The 25,473-nt window shown below is 29.4% G+C and overlaps 1 protein-coding gene across 2 annotated transcripts; it reads right to left on the bottom strand.

The window, feature by feature from the left end:
• Nucleotides 1–6,087: 6,087 nt before the first annotated feature.
• LOC107447979 (ATP-binding cassette sub-family C member 3) lies at nt 6,088–23,646 on the bottom strand. Of its 2 annotated transcripts, none has more exons than XM_087152039.1 (5): nt 23,481–23,646; nt 22,302–22,428; nt 21,226–21,352; nt 16,639–16,728; nt 6,088–8,976 (listed from the first exon to the last, which is right to left on the bottom strand). In XM_087152039.1, exons 2-5 carry the CDS (start codon nt 22,310–22,312, stop codon nt 8,959–8,961), a joined length of 246 nt encoding a protein of 81 aa, XP_087008165.1. In that variant the 5' UTR covers nt 22,313–22,428; nt 23,481–23,646; the 3' UTR covers nt 6,088–8,958. The 2 variants fall into 2 exon arrangements, with proteins under 2 accessions (XP_087008165.1, XP_087008164.1); XM_087152038.1 differs by lacking the exon at nt 6,088–8,976 and adding an exon at nt 15,540–15,728.
• Nucleotides 23,647–25,473: the final 1,827 nt, after the last annotated feature.

Below are 25,473 nucleotides of genomic sequence, written 5' to 3'. Positions count from 1 at the left end.
GGATTCGAACTTGCGTTACTTCATTGGGAATCGAACGCTCTATCCCCAGAGCCACAGCGGTTTATTAAACCGATTCTGCATAGCCCACTCTTTTAGAAAAAGAACTTAAAGTGTTCTCTTTTCCAAAGAAGAAACTAACGTTTTTAAGATCCGCCTATTCTTCTTCCCAAACTATGTAGTAGTAGTAGTTCATTTACGTCACACTAGAGCAGCACAATGGGCTATTGGCGACGGGCTGGGAAACATCACTGAGGATGATTCGAAGACATGCCATCATAATTTTGATCCTCTGCAGAGGGGATGGCACCCCCGCTTCAGTAGATCGACGACCTGCACGCGATGTCGAGCACTTTACGGTAGAGCAGTTTAACGAGGACCTAAAAGCACACCCTTGGATCTTACGCAGACTGATCCAAGTGGTCTCCCAAACTATGGTAGGATTAGACCCGTTCGTAGCGCTTTCCACCTAGTTTATAGGTAAAGGAATGTCCGATCTCGGCTGTTTGCACTAAATTATGTGGCCAGACCAGGACCGTTTACAACGCAATATCGGTTTAAAGGAACAGTATTTCAAACATTGTCTTTGTTTCCTAAACATTTGGCAGAACAAGACACAGCAGCTCTTTCTCGATTTTCGAAATAAGCACTTCGAGCTCTTGACTTGCGTTCCCTGTAAGTTTTGGAAGTCTTTCTCAGACTACTCTGAATTTCGGAATCTGATAAGTCCAGGTTAGAACACTCGTTAACATGTTCTTTGTATGCAGTTTACTGGATAGACAATTTCGGAATCTGATAAGTCCAGGTTAGAGCACTCGTTAACATGTTCTTTGTATGCAGTTTACTGGATTTTATTGGTGAATCAATCACTCATTTCTGGAATATTTTCATTCTTTACAGAAAAACTGTTATACAATTTTAAAAAAATCAATAAAAAAATAATAAATAAATAAAAAAGTGCATTACGATAAGTTTCGAGAAAAGTCGCTTGTCAACTGTTTTCTTTCTCTTGCCGTTGCTATAAAAGTTATAACAGAATTTTAAAAAAAAAATAAAAAGCTGATTAAACAAAATTTATTTTTGAAAAAATAATTTTTGAAAAGGAAGCTTAAAAAGATTCGTAATACAATAATTTGTTGCGTGTGCCAAAGAAAGTCTTAACCCGACAACCCTTGCACAGAATATTTAATAAGGATTAATATAAAAGTGTCAAATTTAATGTTGATTTATCTATAATTTAACTAATCATAATGTACACTAAAGTACGTAATCAAACAACACACAATATAATACACTATAATTTCATAAAATGATCAATGAGCTTATTTAATTTTCCGTGGTGAAAAATTTAATGATGACATAATGGCCAAATATAAAGTAAAATTAACAAAACATCTAAACGGTGCGTAAAGCAACCAATCACCTTGAACTGATACTTAACCGATATTATCGTTTGCTCGTGCAAAGCTAATGCTATAAGAGAATTTAGAATTTATTCAGAGGTTCGCAAATTTCCTTTTTATTTTAATCTTTCTCTTTTTTTTTCCAGAACATTAAAATTCGTGTCATGCATGTGATCGGTTATCCTTGACGAAACTTTCTCCCGTTTTAGAAGATGAATTCTCGTGGTTGCCAGATGGGGCTCAGTAATAATGTTTTAAAGAACTGGAATTACTTTTTCTAAATTTCAACGTGATGCATTTTTAGATGAGTTTATTATCTGTTAGAAAAACACTCTTTTAAGGGAATAAGATTTAAATAGTTCATTCGGTTAAAAAGAGTTCCACAAGTCACCACCAGAATATAACTTGATATTTTTTATTACTTTTTTTTCTAATGGAGTTATAACCATAATAAAAAAATTAGTTGTTTCATTTTATAAAGCATTTGACTGTATGTTAATAAAGATAACTTACGAAAATCGTATAGAGTATTCTTTTAACGTGAATTGGGTTGTAATGGACCACCAAAAATTTTAAACACTATCATAAACTTTAAATATGACTACCTTTTAAGACGTATGATTGATAGGCTCGCTAATATGTGCGATAAAATATTTTGAGTTAGAAGGACCTGTTCACGAGGATCTGCCATGCGTGAGTTCCATAGCTTTCAGCTTTATACGATCAATATATTTTTAATCGTAGCATTGGCCAATTAAATTTAGGGAAAGAAAAATCCCATGAATTCTATAGGACAGTAAACTTTTATTCAAGTAGTTCGGATGCGAAACTAAAAAGTTAACTTAAGAACCAACCATTAAAATGAGCTGTTAAACAATAACTTTAAACTATTTAAAGGAACCAACTTGAAAAAAAAAAATCGAACTGTTTTTACGAAACTCAGTTCGAAATGGCTACAAAGTTATTTTTAATTCTTCATTCTTCCTTTAACTTCGTAGAGAACTATTGTTTTCACAATCAAGCTGCATCTTATACCCTTTATTTCGAACAACAAAGTTTGACTCATATTTAAAAATAAAACATTTCAAACGGTTTGTAAAATAGTTTTACATAAGTTAACTGTTTTTATTTTTAAGAGTATCTCTCGAAATTTTTAAGTAGCATTTCGTTTATATTAAAGAATATATACACGTCTATTTTGGTTACAAATAAATAGGAAATTTTCTATATTTAGAGTCACTTAGCGAAATTTCTCATTCAAATTCGCATATCCATTACGATTTGCAAATTATTCTAGAATAATTTTGTTAAAGGTAGTTTAATTCTTTTTTATTACAATAACACTCTATGTATATTCTGATGTTTTGTAAAGATCAACATCAAACAATATCCAAAGGAATCCAACAATTTAAAAATATGTTTTACTCTAAAATTATTCGATTATTTGGTTTTTAAATAATTCGATCCTATGCCCATTCCAGAGTATTTTCCAATAAGATAAATTTAAGCTTATATAAACAAAAATGTTGCACCGCTTTTTGTATGCCCACACATTTTGGAGATAAAGCTTTTCCAAAATTTAAATGTCGTTATCCTAAAAGAATGATTATCTTATGGGAACCGTCGGCGGTGGGTATCACCTTCAATAATTAGAAATCTTTTAAGCGCCCCTCGAGCTGTGGTGGCTCAGGGGAGAGAGCGTTCGCCTACCAATAAGGTGAACCCAAGTTCGGAACTCAGCGGTGGCTAGTTAATATGAATTCTGCTCCCTGCTGACGTAAAATATCCTCAGTGGTAGAAGGATCATTGGTTAGAGCAGGGGTCGCCAAACTTTTTTGATTATCGACCCCTATATAATTTTTCGAAATCTCCATCGACCCCCGCAAAAGTAATTTTCTGTTAATTAAAATAAAACTCTATTAAATACTATGTTTGTACAATTATTTTATGATTTTAAACATTTATTAAAGTAATAGTACATTATGTAACAATAGTTTTATGAAAAATATATTAATATTGAAATACCTTATTATTAAATAATAAGTAATTATGCATAAGTAGATATAATAAGTAAAGTAACTAAAGATTTACTGCTTCTTGATCAATAAGATGGGTGGGCCTGGTGTTTTTTTTGCAAGGTTCGCTATATTGGGTTCAAAATTGGTCAATTTTGTAATTTTCGTAAAAAAATACAAAGTGTGCTATAGTTTTGTCGCGGGCTGTACTAATCCATATTATTAATGCTTACCTTCTTTTTTGTGCATTGATAATTAAAATTGATATCTAAACCAAACGAATGGTTTTATCGAAACAATAACTAATTATCCAAAACTATAAAAGTTTTAATAATGACACTGCAAATATTCAACACAGTTTGCAAAGATAGTTGAAACTTCGTATGATATTTGCATTTGTAACGTCAATGCTCGTCACACGTGACATTTGGACAAGCGCATATATGCATATGACATATAAACTGCGCCGAGTTCGTGCCACTGCGCGGTGGTACGTACATGCTTGTTTCACCCCAATAAATATACGTTTATTAATTTATGTTTTATAAAGAAACTGACATTGGGTCAATTATAAAAAAAATTAACAAATTTTACATACTTAATTAGGTATGTGTGATTTGCGTATTGAGAACTGTTTCTTTTTTCGACCCACAATTGACCCTTCCAATTCGGATCGACCCCCATTCACCCCCTGTCTCAGATCGACCCCTGCTTTTGTTTAATAGACCCTTGGGGGTCTATATAGACCACTTTGGCGACCTCTGGGTTAGAGTGAAGGCTAGTTTGTCCCAATGGTTGAACCAGGAGTTTCCTTGTCTTTTGGGTTCCGTTCAAAATTACAAAGCTACGGAGATAGTCGTAAACCCAGAATTGGGTCAGCTGTTCAACGCCGGTTATAAAGTAAAATAAAAGCTCCCCCCCCCCAATATTTCAGATCAATAAAGAAAATTTTCGTGAATTATCATCGTTTTAAATTTCTTACAGTTGAAAACAAGAAAGAGATAAAAATTCTTTATATTTTATTATCGTTTTTTTTTCTTTTGTTTTGTAGAGAACTATTATGTCTGTTTAATTTAATTTCGTCCCCTTCAGAAACTGGGCCTCTGCGACACCTATGGGTTTTCTCAATTCGCAGGCTCAATTTCTCCTTCAAGTTTTAATGAATTTATTTCAAGATATAACAATATGCAAATAATTAATGTAGTTTCCATTGCACGAACGATTTTTTTAATTCTATTTTTAATTAATTAAATGACAAAGTAAAATTTTCCCAAAAAATGGAGGTTTAAATTTTAATTAATCTAAAACAATGATCCCAAACAGAAAAATTCCGCATGTTATGAAGAAGTTCGGCGTGCGAGAAACTTCATGTTATATATAAAACAGAAAAAAAAATTAAGGATTTACAGCATCTGTAATAAAAAAAATGTTTTCAGAAAACATAATTAAAAGAAAGAATATTTCATTAAAATGCACATCGATGCAAAAAGAAGGTATATTTTTCTTAAATTTATGAGTTTAAGCTTATATTTTGAAGAAAATTTTTCAAATGTGTATACTGACTATTATGCAAAGAAGAAAAAATATTTAAAAATATAAGAATTTAAAAATAACATCCCCCCTTAAAGTCCTTTTCCAAATATAGGGCTTGGGATAATACAGTACACTCTCAATATCTCAAACTTGAAGGGACGCTAAAAAAATTTCAAGATAATAAGTTCAGAACGAAATATGTTCTAAAAAGTAGAAAAATATATTCTAAAAAGTAGAGACGTGAAATATAAGATTAACAACTACTAAATATGTAATGATAGTTGACTATAAGTCTAAATATAAGAATGATAATTTTATTTTTAAAAGTAAGACATGAGTAATTATGCCTCAAATAGAAAAGAATTGGTTTACAATAAACTTACATAGTGATTTTTGCAAAAAAAAATTCAATTTCTATTTCGAAAAAAAAATCGACAGAACAAGATTTTGAGAAGAAATTCGTCGGCTTAGGAATTCAAATTAACATTAATTGGATAGATAATGCCAAGGAGAAAAATATTTTTTTGACATAATAAGGTTTTCGAGAAATCAAGAGTAAACTGTATAATGACAAGTCGTAAATTTTTTAAGAGCGTTTTTGGTGAGAAACAATACAAGACAATAAGACTTTTCTGTGTATTGTAATGTTAACTAGCAGAAATTCTGGAGCTTTTTTAAATACCTATCTGGATATAATACTAATAAACAGTTTGCAAAAGTATCACCTTTAGACAAAGGGTGGCTAATCACTTTATAATTCCTAAGCCTACAACTAGATTAAAGCTTGGCTAAAAATACAGTACAATTATGCAACAATTATAATTGTTATTTTGGGAGAATTCTGATTTAATGCTGTTTTTTTCTTCTTTTCAATTTATTAGTTTGTTTTCATTGAACTTAAACTTATTCGATTGTTCGAAAAAATCTTTCAACATAAACGCTGAAAAAAAAAGAAGATTTTCAAAGATTTAAAAACTGAAACCTTAGACTAAAAATGTTTAACGAAATTATTAAATATTTGCCAAGAGAAAAAAAAAAGTAGTTGAGTTGTGAAAGAAAACTAAAAAAGCAATAGCATATTCTTAAATGAGATTTAAATTTAAAAAAAAAGAAAGAAAATCACACATTCTAAATAAAAATTTTATTTGAATTTACAAAAATTACAAAACAATACTGAAATGATTCGTTTTTAAGCCACACAGTTTGAGAAAAAATTGATGGATGGATTTAAATACAGTTTTTTAAACAAATATATTAATGCTTAATAAAGTACAAACTAAAAATTTTAAGTATAACTTACAAAACTCTAAAAGATATCTGTCGAAAATGGACTATATGTACACATTACATTTAAAATAAACTTCAAAAAAAATAACACAGTCCAAAGCATAAATAAAATTTCATACGATATTTACAAGATATAAAATGATCATTTAAGTCCTTTGTAAAATGAAACAGTCTATAATAAATCATAAGAAAATAACTTTATGTTATTGAGCGATGTATTGTTTTTTAAGTGAGCTTTGTAGCTTCAGGCACTGAAAGAAAGGCAAAACTGTAGATGAGAAAATTTCAACATTTAACTGCAACATAACTTTTAACAGTTATAACTAACACACATATATAAAAACTATATTTTCATAATACAATACTTAATATAATTGGGGTGTAAAACCTGCAGCCCTCAAGTGATTAATGCGCAGACCCTAACTAGCAGTAAAAAAATTAACCATTAAAAACAGGGTTGCCACTCAAATCTGACTAAAACATTCCAAGTGATTTTCCTATACACAATATATTGAGAGGAAACACACAATTACTGTGGTCTTGTGTGAGCTATATTAGGATAACTATACTAGCTTTAAGAAAACTTAGAGAAATTAGAAACATCTCAACATACATATAACAAATAACACTATAAAAATGAGATAGCAAAGCTGAACAATACCCCATAGATTGCTTTTGAAAGGTAGGTATTTTTTTAAAAAACAAAAATAAGAAATACAGTTACCTGCATTTTCCCATTTTGTAAGTATAAATTAAAAATTCTCTGCATATTTTCTGTTATTTCAGATGATTTTTTAAATTGCCTTATTTTCCAGTTTTTCCCCATTCTCCCCATAGAGTAGCAACCATGAAAAAGTTATATAAAATTTTTTATAACGATTTTTAAAACTAATTTCAATAAAATTAGAAAAAAATTGAATTATTTGATTAAAGTCTTTCAAAATGTAGAGGTACTTATTTAAAGTTTAAAAACTAAAAGTTTTCCACATTTTTAAGCAAATTTTTATTTGTGGTCTTTTTTTTCCTTCAAAAAGTTTGTGCAAATATATAATATAGAGTACATTTACGTTATTAAAAAACAAGGTGGAATTATGATAACAATTTGCGTAAATTAAAAGGAGAGAGAGATCTTTTTAATATAATAATTTTTTTTTCAATTAAATTTATTTACAACAAATATTTTTCAAAATAATTCTCCATACATTACAACTTGCTACAATTTCCCCCTACTAAGCATTTCTAACTCATAGTTTGGGAAAACAAGTTTGTATAGCAGTAAAGCAATCAGCTAAAGTTTAGAAATGATCAGAATACTCAAAGGAAGGCAAAGGGTTTAAACTACTTTATTCTTTCTCTTTAATTTGAAGTTTGTAATTTTACATTTGCAAATTCTTCATGCGACTTCGTAAATTTTAAGTAAACTTTGAATTATGACTAAACACATGTTTTTACATTAAATTGTTACATTTCCAAATATCAGTAACATAATTTAAGAACGTAAGTAAGTAAATTGCTTAACTCAATAAAATAATTATTAAATTTCCTAAAATGGAATTAGACTGTTGCATAACTCAAATATTTACTATACTCAGATATATTCTTTCTCTTTGATTTAAAGTTTTTAATTCTACATTAGTAAATTCTTCACATGGTTTCATAAATTTTAAATAAACTATGTATTGAGAAAAAAAAAAGCAATTCTTAGTAGTTTAACTTTGTGTAACTTTGAATTATATATATGTTGTTACATTAAATTGTTATATTAATCATATAATTTAAGAATCTAAGTAAGTAAATTGCTCAACTTAATATAATAGTAATTATCAAATTTCCAAAAGTAGAATTGAAACAATGTACACAATAAATACTTACTATAACTGTTAATTATATCATTCTAACAACAATATTTGGCACTGAGTCTAAGTAAGCTGCAAGAGGCAGACTCTGACATCAAATAAAGCTGGGAGTTAGTTAGCTAATTAATATTAAATTAGGATATATATTAAATCTAAGTGCAAATGACAGCTTATACATCTAAAACTTCATAAAATTCGAAAACTCATGAGTCAAAAATCAACGATTTTCTTCAAAGAATAGTAAGAAAAAAACAAAATATACTCAACTACATTTCTAGTCACAAACTAAACAAGTTTGAAAGAGTTTCAAATATTTTTTTAAAAATAAAAACCTATTTACATATTGGAAAAAAAGTAAATAAGTAGTCAATAAGAAATAATTTAAATACATCTAAAGACAACTCAAAAGTTTTTCTTTCATGTTCAAAAATATTTAGATCTTACAAAAATATTTTGATTTCCTTTTGTTGAATTTTTTTTAACTAGAACGAACTCATTAAGTTTATACATCATTTAAAAAGATAAATATTTATTCTTATTTAGAAAAGACTTTAAGAACCGTAAGTTTTAAAAAATCAAAATCAGCTCTGTGTAGAATGAGAGCAGTCAAAGTAGTCGTACAATTTAAAATTTTTCATATACACTCAAAAGCGGAGGAAATACTGTATAGCAGCATTACAGGCATCTTAGGTGACTTATCGCCTGTTTAGATGTAAAATTTATTTAAATATAAAAGTATCACAATGTACATAAAGAAAGTTTTTTTTCTTCAATTAAACAAGTCCAGCATCTTTTGCCATTCCATAGAATATAGAATTCTCATTTTTAAGAAGGTTTTCTGGTGAATCCATTTCTACAATTTCTCCTTTACTTAATACAATAACCCTGAAATATTAAAATGAGCTTGTATCAATATCATAAAGGCATCAATAATCACAGAATAAATTTTTTGTGTAGTGAATTATGCTTAAGGGTGTCTTCAAACAGAAAAACTATTTCACTGCTTCTCCCTTATGAAAATTTAAGGTATATTTAAGGTTGATTTGAGGTATTTTTGAGGTATTAAGGTTGTTTTGAGGTATATTTGAGGTATATTTAAGGTTGCAGAGAAAACAGCAATAAAAATTATACCTCGTAAAGGTTGTAATTAAGGTGTACGAAGTTGATTTATATATACTTCAGCTTGTTTTGAGGTTGTTTAAAATTCACTTCAAAACATCCAGACTGATAATGTGATTTTTAAGGTATACCAGGTTTATTTTCTTACACTTGTAACAAAAGAGGTATTTTTGAGGTACAAAAATTTTTACCTTATTTCAACTAACGAGAAAAAGGTATTTATTGAGGTATATGAAGTCATTTTATTTATACCTAAGCTTATTTTGAGGTCGTTTTAAATTCACTTCAAAATTTTAAATTCACAAAAGAGATATTTATGTGGTATAAAAAAATCAACCTTATTTCAACTAAAGAGAGTGAGTTATTTATTGAGGTGTATGAAGTCATTTTATTTATACCTAAGCTTGTTTTAAGGTTGCTTAAAGTACACTTCATATTAACTAGCTCACTTCCCAGAGTTCCATGCGAGCCGGCAAATGGCATGTGTGTTGACAATCGAAAGTCTATTCGAAATTCGGTAAGTGCGCTTGACATTTATTAATTTAGTTTTATCAGTTTTAATCAAACATGCTTCAATTTTCAAACTTAAATTTTATTATTTTTGTTTTAACGACGCGTCCTGATCTTAAATAATTTAAGTTGGAGGATATTCTTAGAGGCTATTGTTGTAGGCTTAGCAATAAGAGAGAATAACCGAAATATTTCTCGTCCCTGTTTAGGGTAACGTTACTGGTGAATCGCTACAGCAGGTTATGCACAGTATATTTTATTGCTTGTAGTTCATTCAAATAGAATTATTCTTTTTATTTTGCTTAAATGTATATGTTTTAACGTAGCAGTATGCACGCTGATTAATTGAGAAAAATGTTCATAATTTCTCTTATAAATAAATCATTGAAAATGTAAAGATTTTTAAAAATAGCAATTTTGCTTTGAAATTCTACTATAGCTGTATGCTTATCGTTTGGATATTTGTTGCAAAGTTTATGTTATTGTATATATATATATATATATATATATATATATATTTACAGAGCTTATCCACCGTTCCCTGATATTGCTCAAATGGCCTAGGCTGTAAATAGCACATGCGCAGCGGCGCAGAAGCAGAGACTAGCAAGCTACTGCTCAGCCTTCCCCTAGGAAATAGTTCTGAATTTATACCTAAAAGAAAAAGTAATCTCTCCTAATAAACTACAGAATTTATATAATTGTTGATAACAATAGTTTGCTAGATATTTGATAATTGAAAACTAGTAACTGTACTAGCTCACTTCTTCATGTTTGATGACAAAACTGCTATTTTCACTACAGGTTATTTTCTCGCATTTTACCCACGTTAATTATTTACTAAGCAGATTGTTATCACTTATTAGAACATTAAGCAGAATTAAATTAAATCCGATTTCAAGTTTATATGACAATTTGTTTCAAGGTGACGAGCTTTTTCATGCAGCTGTTTATGGTTCACTACTTCAAAAATGTGCGAATTTCGGAAATCTTAAATTTTTTAGAAATAAGTCAGTATAGTATGCAATTTTAATCCTGAATTGAATAAAATCAATTACAAATAAAAACATTTATTGTTGAAAGTAATATGCATTATTTTGAATTTCATCCTATGGGATGTGTATTTATATTTAAACAAGTGTTTGTAACAATTGACTATTAGCTTTATTCTGCTCGGTATCATAAGTTATATAGGAGATATTATACTCAATTTATTTTTAAAGTATTATTTCAAATCAATCTCTCTTAGACAATTTCCTCACATAAAATTATTCACAACTTTAAATGCTCCTTATCAGCTTGTAATTTGTTCTATTCGATTGAGTGTAAAAAAAGAATAAAAATTGGTACATAACTTTAAAATTTTGATTTATTAAACAATTGTGGATTCTTGATTACATTGATTAAAAATTATTAAAATAACTATTTTTCAAGAAACTCTGATGTGATTGACAATAACATAAGTCCTTTTCAGAATCAGCGTCAAAAATTAAAAAAAAAGCTGTTAGTTTCATCAAGTCTGACAAAAAGTTTAAAAATATAGACTAGGTTTATTGAGTTTAAAGATTTTTAAAAAAGAAAGGAATAAAATCTAATTATTAAACTTACAAGTACCATAATGTTAAAGATGTATAGAAAAATAAAAAGTGTTAAAATAGCATAATAAGATTGTAATTAAACAGGTTGTTTATAAAGTCCCGGACCCATTTTGATGTTTAATAACTCATAAAATAATAAAGATAGATTAAAATTAATAACATTAATGGTTAGATAGACTCAAAAAGTTTCAAGACCCTTGTCAATGAACTTCCACGTGTGCTCCCTTAGTCGCACGGAGAATATCAAGTCGATAGTCAATTTCACGCCAGGTAGCTTTCTTTTTTACAGAAAAGACAGTCTCATCAGTCGTATACTTAGACATGTTGGAAAACTTCGTATTTCCACAACTAGAAGAGCTTCAGCCACATGTCTTTTTGCAACAAGATGGTGCACCACCTTATTGGGGTATCATCGTTCGTAGTTCTTTGAATAACCATTTTCCAGGAAGATGGAATGGGCGAGGAGGTCCAATTCCTTGGCCACCCAGATCACCTGATATAACTCCGCTGGACTTTTTTCTTTGGGGATTTATGAAGGACAATGTTTACAGGAGGATCGCGTCGAACATTGATGACCTTAAAGCCAGAATTACAACCGCAATAGCCTCTGTGGATGCCGACATGCTTGCCGCTACCTGGGGTGAAATCGACTATCAACTTGATATTCTCCGTGCGACGAAGGGGGCACACGTGGAAGTTCATTGACAAGGTTCATGAAACTTTTTGAGTCTATCTAACCATTTATGTTATTAATTTTAATCTATCTTTATTATTTTATGAGTTATTAAACATCAAAATGGGTCCGGGACTTTATAAACACCCTGCATATTTGAATTTCTGTAAATGTCGTTAATGGTAATACTGTCTTCAGTGTATTTTATTTTGTGGCTGTGATACATGTCATGCTTTTTAGCTACGAGGATTGAATAGAAATGGCAGAAGAGTAATACTATTTATCTGAAAAGGAAAATTAATTTCATCCAGTTAATTTAAATCATAAAAAAAATACTTTCTAATATTTTAAAACCTGCCACTATTATTGTAAATATGACTTTCTTACTAATTTATATTTTTTTTCCTTTTAGGTTCCAATAATTACAAGTTTCAACATGTAGACGGAAACAGTATTTAAAATAATATTGTTGGTTTGTAAAAAAAGTGAAATTTTAGTTTTAAATAAAAGTACTTTGAATTTCAGCTGACTAATTATTTGAATTTGTAGTTTTATAGCTTTAAAAATTCAAGCACCTTAGACAACTATCTTCTAAAAATACGAAGTATGGGTCCCATAAATAATTTTTACTATCTGTAGAATTTGGATAAGTGTTATTTTAAGATGATTTAAATCAATCTATTAAGATTATAGAAGAATTATGCAATTGAAACTTTCTTTTATAGCTTAACAAAAGAAGCAATTACTGCCGAAGGTTTAATATTAAAAATTTCAGGTTGATAAAAGATGTCTACTAGTGAAAAAAATGTAATGATATGCATTATTCTTCATATAATATATATAATATCTTTATATATATATTATATTTTTTATATAGTGAGTCTAAAAATTAATAAACTAGGTGGTCCGTATAACACCTCACCTTCGTAAGTACTAAAAAAAACATCTTTGGTTGATAAATTAATACTTCTAAAAATACAAAAATATATACTTGAGGTTACAAAATAATAACTTAAGGTAGAACATGGAAAACATGGCACTAATTAAAAATAACCTTTCCAAGTATTGAAAATACACTTCAGGATGATATATAACAACCAGAAGTGTAAAATGGCCCACCTTAGGTTGAAAAATATATACCTCTACAAGCATAAAATTATATACCTGAGGTTGAAGAATAATTACCTGAGGAAGAACAAATTACATTTGGGGTTGATTTATAACAACCAGAAGTGTAAAACGACACACCATAGGTTGATAAATATATACCTCTACAAGCATAACATTATATACCTGAGATTGAAAAATAATTACCTGAGGTAAAACAAAATACACCTGAGGTTGATTTATAACAACCAGAAGTGTAAAATGACACACCACAGGTTGATAAATAATATACCTCTACAAGCATAAAATTATATACCTGAGGTTAAAAAACAATTGCCTGATGTCAAACAAAATACACCTGAGGTAGATTTATAATAAGCTGAAGTGTAAAATGACACACCTTAGGTTGTTGAATAAATACTTCCACAAGTGTAAAAAAATATACTTCAGGCTGATAAGTAATAACCTAAGGTTGAAAATGAAGCACTTTAAAGTAGTAAATATCCACCTCTCCACAAATGTAAAATTAAACACCTCAAGTTGAAACATATATACCTCTGGAGGTATATTTAAGGCATATTTGAAGTTGATTTTGAGGTATTCATTTGCACCCTTTTCAACCTTAACGACGTATTTAAATAACAACCTCCTTTATACCTTTAAAATATACCTCGTTTATACCTCGATTTTTTCATAAGGGCTGTGTGAACCTACAGTGAATTATCTGAAATTTCCTTATTTATTCTGTAACTAATTAATATTTTTGAATAATTTTTGTCTCAGTTTATTGATTGAAATGTTTTCTATAAGACTTAGTTACTGAATTTTAAGTTGTAACTATTATGTTATAACTATTATTAAGGTAATAACTATTTTTATAACTTAAGCTTTGAAAATCTTGTAAACTTTGACATTTTTGTAAATACTTTGAACCTTAAATTTCAGCAATTAAGTTCAATAGAATATATTTTAATGCATAAAATAAAGTAAAAAAAAAAATAATAATAATAATTAGTTACTGAATGATTATGGGAATTGTTGACACATAATTCTCCTCAAATTAACCTGGAGGAAATAAAATTCTTTTTCGGTCTGAATGTTTAACCAATAATGTTTTTAATGAAACCAAAACATTTAATTTGTAATAATCTAAAAGAGTAAAAAATTACAAAATTTATATTGATCATTATTTTAACTAAATTCAAGTTTATTCTATAAAATTCTGAAAAAAAAAAAAAAAAAAAAAAAAAAAAAAAAAACATTTCTGAAGTTACAGAAAAAGAAAGTAGACTAGGAAAAAACTAAATTCAGAGTATGCTTAAAAAGAAAAAAAAAAAAAAAAAAAAAAAAATTTTAATATCACTTTAGTAAAAATAAATAAAATCAAAACAAATAAGAGCAGACTTTTACTAATAAGTAAACTTAATTTGTTTCAAAGTTGCTGCTTTTTGCAGCAATGCAAAGGCGCAAATGCTATTTGAGATTTTCAGCAATGCAACACAAGTCTTTTAGTGTTAATTCTACCATTCCTACTGAAGGGATTGCTTCAGAGCACAGGTGGCGAACATTTTTTGAATAGCATGCCATTTAAATTACAATTTATTATTTTTGGTACTTAATGCCACTAACTAATTTTTAACAGTCTTATAAATAATCTTTAAAACACTTTATTTCGATTTTAAACAACGTAATTATATTGAGAAACTATAGTTGCTTTTTAATTATTAACTTGATTCAAATGTAAATCAAATAAGCAGAATTTTAAAAATATTTCAGTTTAATATTGAGCTAAGAAAAATATGCAAAAGCAGACACTCTTTGTGGTAAGCAAGGAAAAGAAATTGAAGTAATTAATGCTAGATATTTTAGATTTCTTTTTCTTAGTTCTCATCTATAACGTACACTTTCGGAGAGGAGGGAATACTGTGGTCAGCCTTACATCCTAGAAAATGCTATAACGACACCCAAAATCATATTTTTCTCTGAACTAGTAATTTTATTTATCTAAATTATCATAACTTTATATCATCTAAAGATTATTGTTAAAAATTGAACTTTTATTGACTTAGAGAAAGCTATTTTAATGTAATTTAATGATCTGCTGATCACCCATCCAGAACATTTGCTACTGCATCTTGAAGTCCAAAGGCAAGATAACTGGAATGGGCACAATGGGCCATGGCCCTCAATGGGCTGTCTAAACACTGAATTTAGTTTCTTTTTTTGAAGAAACTGCACCTGTATGTTAGATTTAAATTACAAGAAGTTGTGAACAAAGTAGCAGAAAATATAGGCTGATTGTAAATTATCATTTTCTTTCTTTTTATTTTCATTGATTCAAACATTTACGATCTGTGCTCTATCAATTAAGATAAATAAACTTACATCAGAAATAATATTCAACAAAGTTTAAATCATAAAAAATAAAAACTTACTTGTCATAATCCATGATTGTGTTTAGTCTATGTGCAATAGTTAAAACTGTGCAGTCAGTAAATTTTGTACGGAGAGTAGATTGTATGAGCTCATCTGTTTCAACATCAACAGCTGCAGTAGCTTCATCAAGAACAAGAACTCTGCTTTTACGTAGCAATGCTCTGGCCAAGCACACTAACTGCCTTTGACCAACACTAAAGAAAGTATAAAGAGAATTAATAGGTGTAGAAATATTGAAAACTAATCTAGCCTATTGAACCATAAGTAGACAAACATATCAATTGATGCAGTTGAGGCATTCATTAAAGTCTATCCAGAAAAAAAAGAAAGAAAAAAACATTTGACCAATGGGTGATTGCATAAATGCGATCAAAATTTTTTTTACTTTATTTTTTTTATACGGATAACTAATACTGGACACTGATACACTTCATACAAGTTTGTGAGCTGGTATTTCTGACCTTATTTAAAACGATTTAAAAATGCTTAAAGTAGAAGCTTTTGCTTTAACCATTTGTGCCCAAGGGCCACAGGAGTAGTAATGAAGATAAAGAAATTCAGTACAAAAAGAGGATAACTGTTAATGTTAGCATAAATTGCTGAAATTTTCTAAATTTTGTTAAAAATTTAAATTAGATATCTTTCTTGGACTGGATGAAAACAACTACTTTTATAGCAACATCCGTACACAGTTGTACCACTAGTTGATTCATTGCTGTTTAGTGAGAAGCCGGGAGAGCTGTATTAAGATCTCAGTGCTTTTTTAGTGCTGGTCGTGAGAGCTGTATTAAGTTTAAGGTCGAGCCTGTGTTGACTATTAGCAGTCGAGTGTATACGTTGTGAGTGATTAAGACTGAGAAGCAACAGCGTAATGAGGACAATGTCGCAATCATAAGTAGCAAGTCAACTGTTAAATGTGGACCCGGTTCCCCGATTGGAAGGAGAGTGCTGTAATATATACAACATTTTGTTTTATACATTACTATAATATAATTGCATTTTTTAGAACCTGGTAAATAAAGTGGAAAAAACTCCTTTATCTATTTCAGGAAAATATAAATTTTTTTAATAAGTATATAAGTAAAATTAAAAATTAATACATACCTGAGGAATGATTGTCAGCTTAGAATGCAAGTCATGGAGGCCAAGTTTTGCATTTTCTACTCCATCAATAAAGATTTTTCCACCAGCAGCCTAAACAATGCGAAACAAAGCTAGAGTCAAAGATGATTTTCCTGCACCTGTACGGCCTACAATGCCACGCTGAATAAAAATGGAAAACTCTTATTTGTTATTTATTTGAAAAATAAGCTTAGTTATAGAATACTAAAATTAAGTAATCAAATATGGAATTGAATTTAGAAATAGCAAAAATAACATTTATTGGATTAATCAAAAAATTAAAAGAGATTGTTCCATTTAAAAACTATATTTATGCCAATAATTTTATCTTAAATACCAACAGCCCCTGACATTTTCATTGCAAGAATTAGTAAAACGTAAGAACATTTGTTAAAAAGTAAAGTGCTTCTACATCAGCTAGTTATCGGTCAGAGAAGTTATGGATGTTAAGGTATCTCAATTTCGAGACAAAGCACAGCTTCACTTATACCAAGCATAAGTAAATACATATATATTATAAATTTAAATCACAAGCTTTTCAAAACAATTTTAATTTAATACTTTTTAGAATATTTGATTATTCTAATTTACTTTGTTCTTAAAAAATTCCTTATAAACAAAAAATAAAAATATGTGAGGAAATTTCCAGGATAACTTTTCTTTGAAAACTAATTGCCAAATAAATGCTATGTAAAAATTGCAACATTTTCCTTGTATTTTTCACAAATTTAACTTTTATTATTTTTTTAAAGAATTATTAGAGTAGATATTTATAAACATAATAACTGAAAACAATTAATATGCTTGACTTGAAATATAATATCTGCATTACATAAGTTATAAATATTGAAATAGCACAACACATGTTTTTCTTCTCTGAAGCTTGATAAATAAAGTGGAAAAAAATTGTTTTTTTTTTTAAATGCCTTTACAAAAAAAGATGCCTTTTTTTTTAAATGCCTTTACTAAAAATATCTATCAAATCTTAAACTAAGAAGAAAATTTTAAGGAAAAAAAAAGGAAATACAGTATAAATAAAGACTCAATATAATACATTATCTCCGTGTTTATATATGTACTATTATAAGTAAATTTTTTATCTTGCAAAAAACGTGAAGTTGAAACACAGATCCTTAAATTTTAATGAGCTTATTGTTTTTATCATCTTGTTTTATTAGTGGTGCCCACTGTTTGGTAGTCCTGGTACTTAAAAATTTATGACTGTTTTTAAAAAAAAGAGAACTCTTTTGCCTGAAAAGAGACAAGTAACGAGGGAGAAGTGTGAAAAGGCAACCTTACTGTGTATCTGCCATTCTCATCCCTAGAATGTGTCTTTACGAAATGATCTTCACAAGCCTCTTCTAAAGAAGTTAAGGGTTTGACGCATGGTACAGAATCTAATTCCCAGAATTTATTGATTAGAAGATCCGATTCTAACTGAATATGATTGACATGTAGAGAATTTTGACCACCAGAATTTGCCTTACCACCAATTATCCAACCCAGTTCTGAACGAATGGCAAATGGCTTATCCTTACCTAACGATAATGTTTGACCCTTTAGCAATGGCAAAGTAAGGTCAACACCAAGGAGTACATCAATCGGAGCACTCTTGTAAAATGCTGGATCAGCCAGAGAAATATCCCCAAATAATTCACGCATTGAGGAATCTAAGTCGTGATGTGGAATCATGCCTACAATTTTGTTAATCACATAGACGGATGCATGAAAGGAATTTTGAGATGAAAAATGTGAGGTGAATTGAATCTCAGCAACCCCATTTGTACGCGTATTGGATGCGCCTAAGCACGAAATGCGAACATTGGCCTTTTCCTTTTGCAAGCCCAATTTCTCAATACACTCATTTGTAATAAGCGAAGCCTGGCTACCGCTGTCCAGAAGACATCTACAGGTCTGATAGTTACCCCAAATATCTCTCACCTGAATCAGAGCAGTACAGAGGAGAGTTTGAACGTCTGGCCCCACACCCGAAATACACGATGTAACATCTACCACTCTAGAATTATCACTTAATTGACTAGTACTTGGAATAAGGGCAGGCGAAAACACAGGAGCGTTGATAGAAAGTTCACTAGAATTTGACTTATTTATAGCACCCTGTTTTCCCCTATCGCTAACATTTTCGATATGAAGTAAAGAGTGGTGGGGTTTTTTGCACCTTTTACATCTAAACTTGCTGTTGCAAGTTTTCACACTGTGAAATCGAGTTAAACAGTTAAAACAAACATTATTCGATTTAACGAAATCTAAACGACCTTGAACGGATAATTTTAAGAACGTATCACATTTCGACAATCTATGATCTCCATTACACAGAGGACATAGTGACTGGGCGTTAGACGCGACCAAAGTCACTTTTCTTTGAATGTATCTCTTAGTAGTTGAACTCGGGATAGATCTAGCTTGTGTTGCAAGGAATTGCAACAGTTCGTCCAACTTTGGAATGACATCAGTTTGAAAGGTTCTCTCAAACCAAGTTCTTGAATTTGCATCAAGCTTGAACAATATCATGTGCATTAAAAGGGTATCTGTAGTTGGATCAACCTTGTATTCCAGGGACTCTAACATTCTTACGAATTCCTTAGTGGAATCTATCAAATTTAAAATTTGTGTGGATGATTCTCCACTCAAGGGCGTTATATTGATAAACTTTTTCATTAAGGAGGACATAATTTCTCTTTTGTTAAAGTATCTATCTTTTAGCAATTTCCAAGCGATTTCGAAATTATCATTGGTAATGGATAAAGAGTTTACGATTTTTAAAGCATCTGATTTTAAACTCCCCTTTAAATATTGCAATTTTTGCGCTCCCGTCAAATTTTGATTGTTCGAAACTGCAGCTTCAAAAAGATCGGAAAAGGCAAGCCACTCCTCATTTGCACCAGAAAATGTAGGTAAAGATAACGTAGGAAGTTTCACTTCAGCAAACTGAGATGAGGCAGAAGCTTGGCCAGAACTTTGGTTTTTAACCTCAAAACTGGAATTCACTACGGGAGGCAAAAGCCGGGTGTCGATATCGACAAGTACTGACTCTAACGCATCTAAAATGTCGTCCTTTTCCGCAGAATAAGTTTCCTCATCCTTTTCCTCGCAAATACTTATAATAGAATCTAAAATATCTTTTGCCTCAGTTCTAAATTCCAAAAATCTATTTTTACGAGCCAATAAACCCGCATTGTTTAAATTCCCAATTTCCTCTTCTGTTTTCTTTTGCAATTTAGTAATCGAAGATTTAACACTCTTTTTTTTCTTTAACAAGGCTTCCATATCCATTAGAATATATTAGAATAAGAAAAATAATTTATTAAATCAAAAACCACAGAACAGAGTTGTTTATTAAAGTCTAACTGTCTAGCCCAAACAAAATGATTCCACTGACGCCTGTGAACGTGAACGGGGGAGAATGCGAAATTGCAAAAAGAATTACAGTGGTATAAACGAAAAGAAAACAATAATAAAAGGGAAGGGGAAAACGAAAGTTTTTTGTAAATTATATTACAGGAATGACAATGGCAGAATACATCAGTAATTTAGCATATAAGTAATTAATCAATCAAATAAGCACATTTAAGCAGATTAAACCCTTTTGAATACACTGGAATTTGAAATATTACACTTCGAACATTTCTTTCGTTTTAAAGCTTAGCATATGAATAAAATTCGAATGTTACTTTTTTATTGAATTATGACAATATTTTAGAAAAAATATTTGCTGAAACAACAAGTCAGGAATTTTGAATTAGAATATTTCAGCTGGGTTCCGGCGAGACTTGACCAAATGATTTAGCAAATAGCGGGAAAAAGAATGTGTCATAAATTTTTACCTGACTCGGTTGTTGTATGGACTTGGAACTATAAAATTTAAGGTGGAACGTTTAGATATCTCACAATTCAGTTAGAATTTGCCACAATTTACTGGAATCGGAGATGAACTTAGAATATTGAAATATACATCGAAAACATTAAAACACTCCACACACAGGAATCGATACACATACACTATTTATTTTCTCAAGCTCAATGAATAATTAATTAGGATGCGCATAGCGCCATCTGTGGACTGTAGAATTAAACAAATACTATAACGACAGGCTGTAAGCACAGAATATGCTGTAGAGTTACTACTAGTATTACTGCACTGTTAAATACAAAATTTGAAAAAAATAATAATTTAGCAACCAGATGCAATTAAAGAGCATAAACTGAATATGTTATGTGAGGTTTTAAAAATACTCAATTAGCACTAAAATGACTGGTTCTGGCTTTAGGATATTATTCTTTATTTTTCCTGATGTTAAAAGAGGTATTTTTTTTTGTTATACATTTTCAATATCGGTAAATGTTATTAAATATTGTTTCCATTAAAATTCACTTTAAAACAAATCAAAAATTTTTTTCAATATATCTGAAAAGCAAAACTAATTAAAAAACAAACAAACAATCAGAGCTTGTAATGCTACTTTTTGTACTGATGCAATTACAAATTTCTAAAAGAACAATCTACGAGGGAGAATTATACTAGATGGAACTAATTAATAAAAATATTACCTGTAGAACATAACTGACTGATAACCCAGCAATACCTGGACTCAAAGTATCTCTTGTCAAAATAGCAAAAAGAGCAGCTAAGAAAACAACTGTATATCCAAAAAACTCTAAATGAATAGCCAACCACCTACAAATAATTTGTGTTAATGGATCACAAAATGCAAATGAAAATTTCATATCATATTATTTATGATACTTCAAGTAGTAGAATTAACTCGATAAACACATTTTTAATTTGATATTAACTTTTTCTGATTTTTTATCTTATCTATTTTTTAATAAATTTTATTAAAAGTAACCTCCTGACTGATTTAGCAAATAGCGGGAAAAAGAATGTGTCATAAATTTTTACCTGACTCGGTTGTTGTATGGACTTGGAACTATAAAATTTAAGGTGGAACGTTTAGATATCTCACAATTCAGTTAGAATTTGCCACAATTTACTGGAATCGGAGATGAACTTAGAATATTGAAATATACATCGAAAACATTAAAACACTCCACACACAGGAATCGATACACATACACTATTTATTTTCTCAAGCTCAATGAATAATTAATTAGGATGCGCATAGCGCCATCTGTGGACTGTAGAATTAAACAAATACTATAACGACAGGCTGTAAGCACAGAATATGCTGTAGAGTTACTACTAGTAATACTGCACTGTTAAATACAAAATTTGAAAAAAATAATAATTTAGCAACCAGATGCAATTAAAGAGCATGAACTGAATATGTTATGTGAGGTTTTAAAAATACTCAATTAGCACTAAAATGACTGGTTCTGGCTTTAGGATATTATTCTTTATTTTTCCTGATGTTAAAAGAGGTATTTTTTTTTGTTATACATTTTCAATATCGGTAAATGTTATTAAATATTGTTTCCATTAAAATTCACTTTAAAACAAATCAAAAATTTTTTTCAATATATCTGAAAAGCAAAACTAATTAAAAAACAAACAAACAATCAGAGCTTGTAATGCTACTTTTTGTACTGATGCAATTACAAATTTCTAAAAGAACAATCTACGAGGGAGAATTATACTAGATGGAACTAATTAATAAAAATATTACCTGTAGAACATAACTGACTGATAACCCAGCAATACCTGGACTCAAAGTATCTCTTGTCAAAATAGCAAAAAGAGCAGCTAAGAAAACAACTGTATATCCAAAAAACTCTAAATGAATAGCCAACCACCTACAAATAATTTGTGTTAATGGATCACAAAATGCAAATGAAAATTTCATATCATATTATTTATGATACTTCAAGTAGTAGAATTAACTCGATAAACACATTTTTAATTTGATATTAACTTTTTCTGATTTTTTATCTTATCTATTTTTTAATAAATTTTATTAAAAGTAACCTCCTATATTTTTATTTAAAATTTTTAACATTTTATAAAAAAAAAATTATTTTTTGTGTTGTTACCTTTATGCTTAAACATGAACTAGCACAGATGAGTTCGTAGCCTATTACTTTCCGACATATTTTGAGCACAAATAGTCTGTATAAAAAACATACTAACCAGGTATACTAATATATTTTCTGGCTTATAAATCAACTTTTTGAACTCCTAAATTGCAAAGATAGTTGTGATTTGACTTTTTTACTGGTAACACATTTGGGCATAAATATTCCCTCCCCCCCCCAGAAATTTGACTCTTAGCACAGTAAGTAAGGTAAATACAAACATAAAAGTAATGCTACTATAGCACAATTAAAACTTTGATATAATAATTCTTTTTTTTTTTTTACATATCAAAGTTAAGGTTCCATTCTATAAGTTATTTCACTTCTTCCTTCTCTTAAAGCCGGAAAAATATCCTTTTAGGTACAATCCAATAAATTGAAAAGACAAAATGTTTTAAGAAGTTTTCCAATTACGTTAGAACTGTCTTTTTCCAATCCAGAAAAATTAGGCACTTTTGCATTCGGTTACAAATTTTGTTTTTTTAACCAATGTAAATTGTAGAATTAATTTGTACACCAAACGCTCCCAAAATCAACCATTTAAAAGTTCAACATGGTTGACTTGTTTGAATACAGGGTTGACTTGTACATCAGAAACTATGGTAACACTTTATCTATGACTATATTGCAAATTATAAATTCTTTGAACTATATAACGAAAATTAAATGGTTATATTGTAATTACAAATGCTCAAAAATAGTTCTATTAGATTTGAGACATAACTAAATGCAAAAAATTTTTCAAAAAAAAAAAAAAAAAAAATTCTTCAGACCTGCTAGCTCCAAGACTTGGATAATAAGATTCATTATTGATATCTACAAGGTTGTTTGAATGGGTCATACACTGCTGATCTGCTCTAAAAGCTCTAATACAAGTGGCACCTGTAACAGTCTCTGAAAAATGGGAATAAACAGGAGCACAAGTGGTCGACTCTTATCTCTTCAGCTGCCGAGAAGTTGGTATGTAGAATTTCTAAAAATACACAAGCAAATATATAAAGCTCAGTTTCTCAAAGGCAGGAAATTAATGTATTATTTCCCATAAGATAGTTCACGAGGACAACATTACTTTATAGGATTTAATTTTAAATATAAAAAATAAGAAATTTGTTTGATTATCTGGTTGGATTGTTTCCCCAACTCTATTAGTCTATCCTTTTTTCCCTATTGTAGCTTGTTTGTAATTTCTTCAGTGCCTCAGTGTTTTTCTTTTTCATCCTGTAATTTGATACTGAAGAAGGCTTTTCATTACAGAACTGAAATGGTCTTGTTTATTTAGGGGACATTAGGGTGCATAGCTAAATCTTTCAACAAAATATAAGCATCTTTTAAGTACTTTTAAAGCACTTTAAAAATATTTTTAAGCACTATATACATTAACAAAATGGATAATAATTTTTAAAGAGTTTACATGATCATGATAAAATAACTACTTTTTGACAAAGAACTGTATTCTTGATTATATCAGTGACCAACAAAAAGATTGAGATTAAGAAAGATAGATTTTTCGGTTCGATTTCAGGGGATAAAATGAAGCCTGATATAGAGAATATTTTGAATAGAAGCCTGATATAGAGCAAAATGCAACAGTTGTACATGAGTGTGCAATAACCTCTCCGAACCCAGCTTTGTAGACGCACATGCGGACTTGCAAGTTCATCAAACATGTAAAATGATTGACGGTTTCATATGATCGTACCGACGGTACGTTGAAATAGATTGTGGTTGAATGAATTATGAAAACGTTGAATAGAACAATGTGAAAAGCAGGGTTTTGCATAATACATGGCAAAAATTTTCATGGTAAAAGAAAAATAAAATCTCATTTTGGAAAAGAGAAAATTAAGCTCTTTTCAAAAACACTCAATGAAAAAAGCACCTTTAAGGGTTTTTTTTAAAAAAAATTTGAAAATAAGCACCTTTAAGTACTTTTTAATGCTATGCTCCATAGACATCATTTGGTGCTCTTTTCTCATTGTTTAGATTTAACAGGCCTAGAAGTGACTCAGAGCAAAAATATAATAGGAAATATAGGAATTCATTTAAGAAATTATAGGAATTTTATAGGAATGTTTTGAAAATAATATAAGAATCTAATATTTAGTTTAAAATAATATAAGCTCAAAATTTGCATAGAACATGTACAACTTTCATTTATGTGTTATTCAAAACTTAATGTTTGATTAGACAATCTAACTGGAGACAAAAAAAGAACACTGATTGTAGCTAAATTTTAGCTTTCTTGTTCAGGACAGGTTGGAATATATTCCTTAATATATTTGCGTAAACCGTAGACTTATATCAGAATATAGTGTTATACATTTATGAAAGAATAAATATATAGATAATTAATAAAGTAATTATATTTTTAAAATTTTTTGAGAACCAATAAAAGGTTTCAAATAGAAAATCTGAATAAAAAGAATTAAGTTCATCACTACATAGCATTAGTTTTAAGAAAAAAAGTTTCTTAGTAATAATGCCGGTAATACTAATTAATATTATATGAACAGTTAACTCCTCATCTTTGCAACACTCAAGGGCGCCGGCAGAATTATATAAAAGGGGGTGCAACCCTCTAACAAACTACCCCCCCCCCCAAAAAAAAAAAAAATTTAAAAATATTTTGTTATTGCATTTTGTTTTGTTATTACATATACTTTCATCTGTTAAATTTTTTCAAAATACATTTCTTCATTTTTAACAAGATATTTTTTTTAAAAAAGTACTAATCTACGTGGTACGAAATATGGAGGAATAGAGAAA

This window comes from Parasteatoda tepidariorum, chromosome 9 (genome assembly GCF_982258835.1).
Source record: "Parasteatoda tepidariorum strain Cologne lab strain chromosome 9, Ptep-v5.0, whole genome shotgun sequence".
Classification (NCBI taxonomy): domain Eukaryota; kingdom Metazoa; phylum Arthropoda; class Arachnida; order Araneae; family Theridiidae; genus Parasteatoda; species Parasteatoda tepidariorum.
The sequence above is the reverse complement of the archived record's forward strand: the minus strand, read 5'-3'. Positions and strand labels throughout refer to the sequence as shown.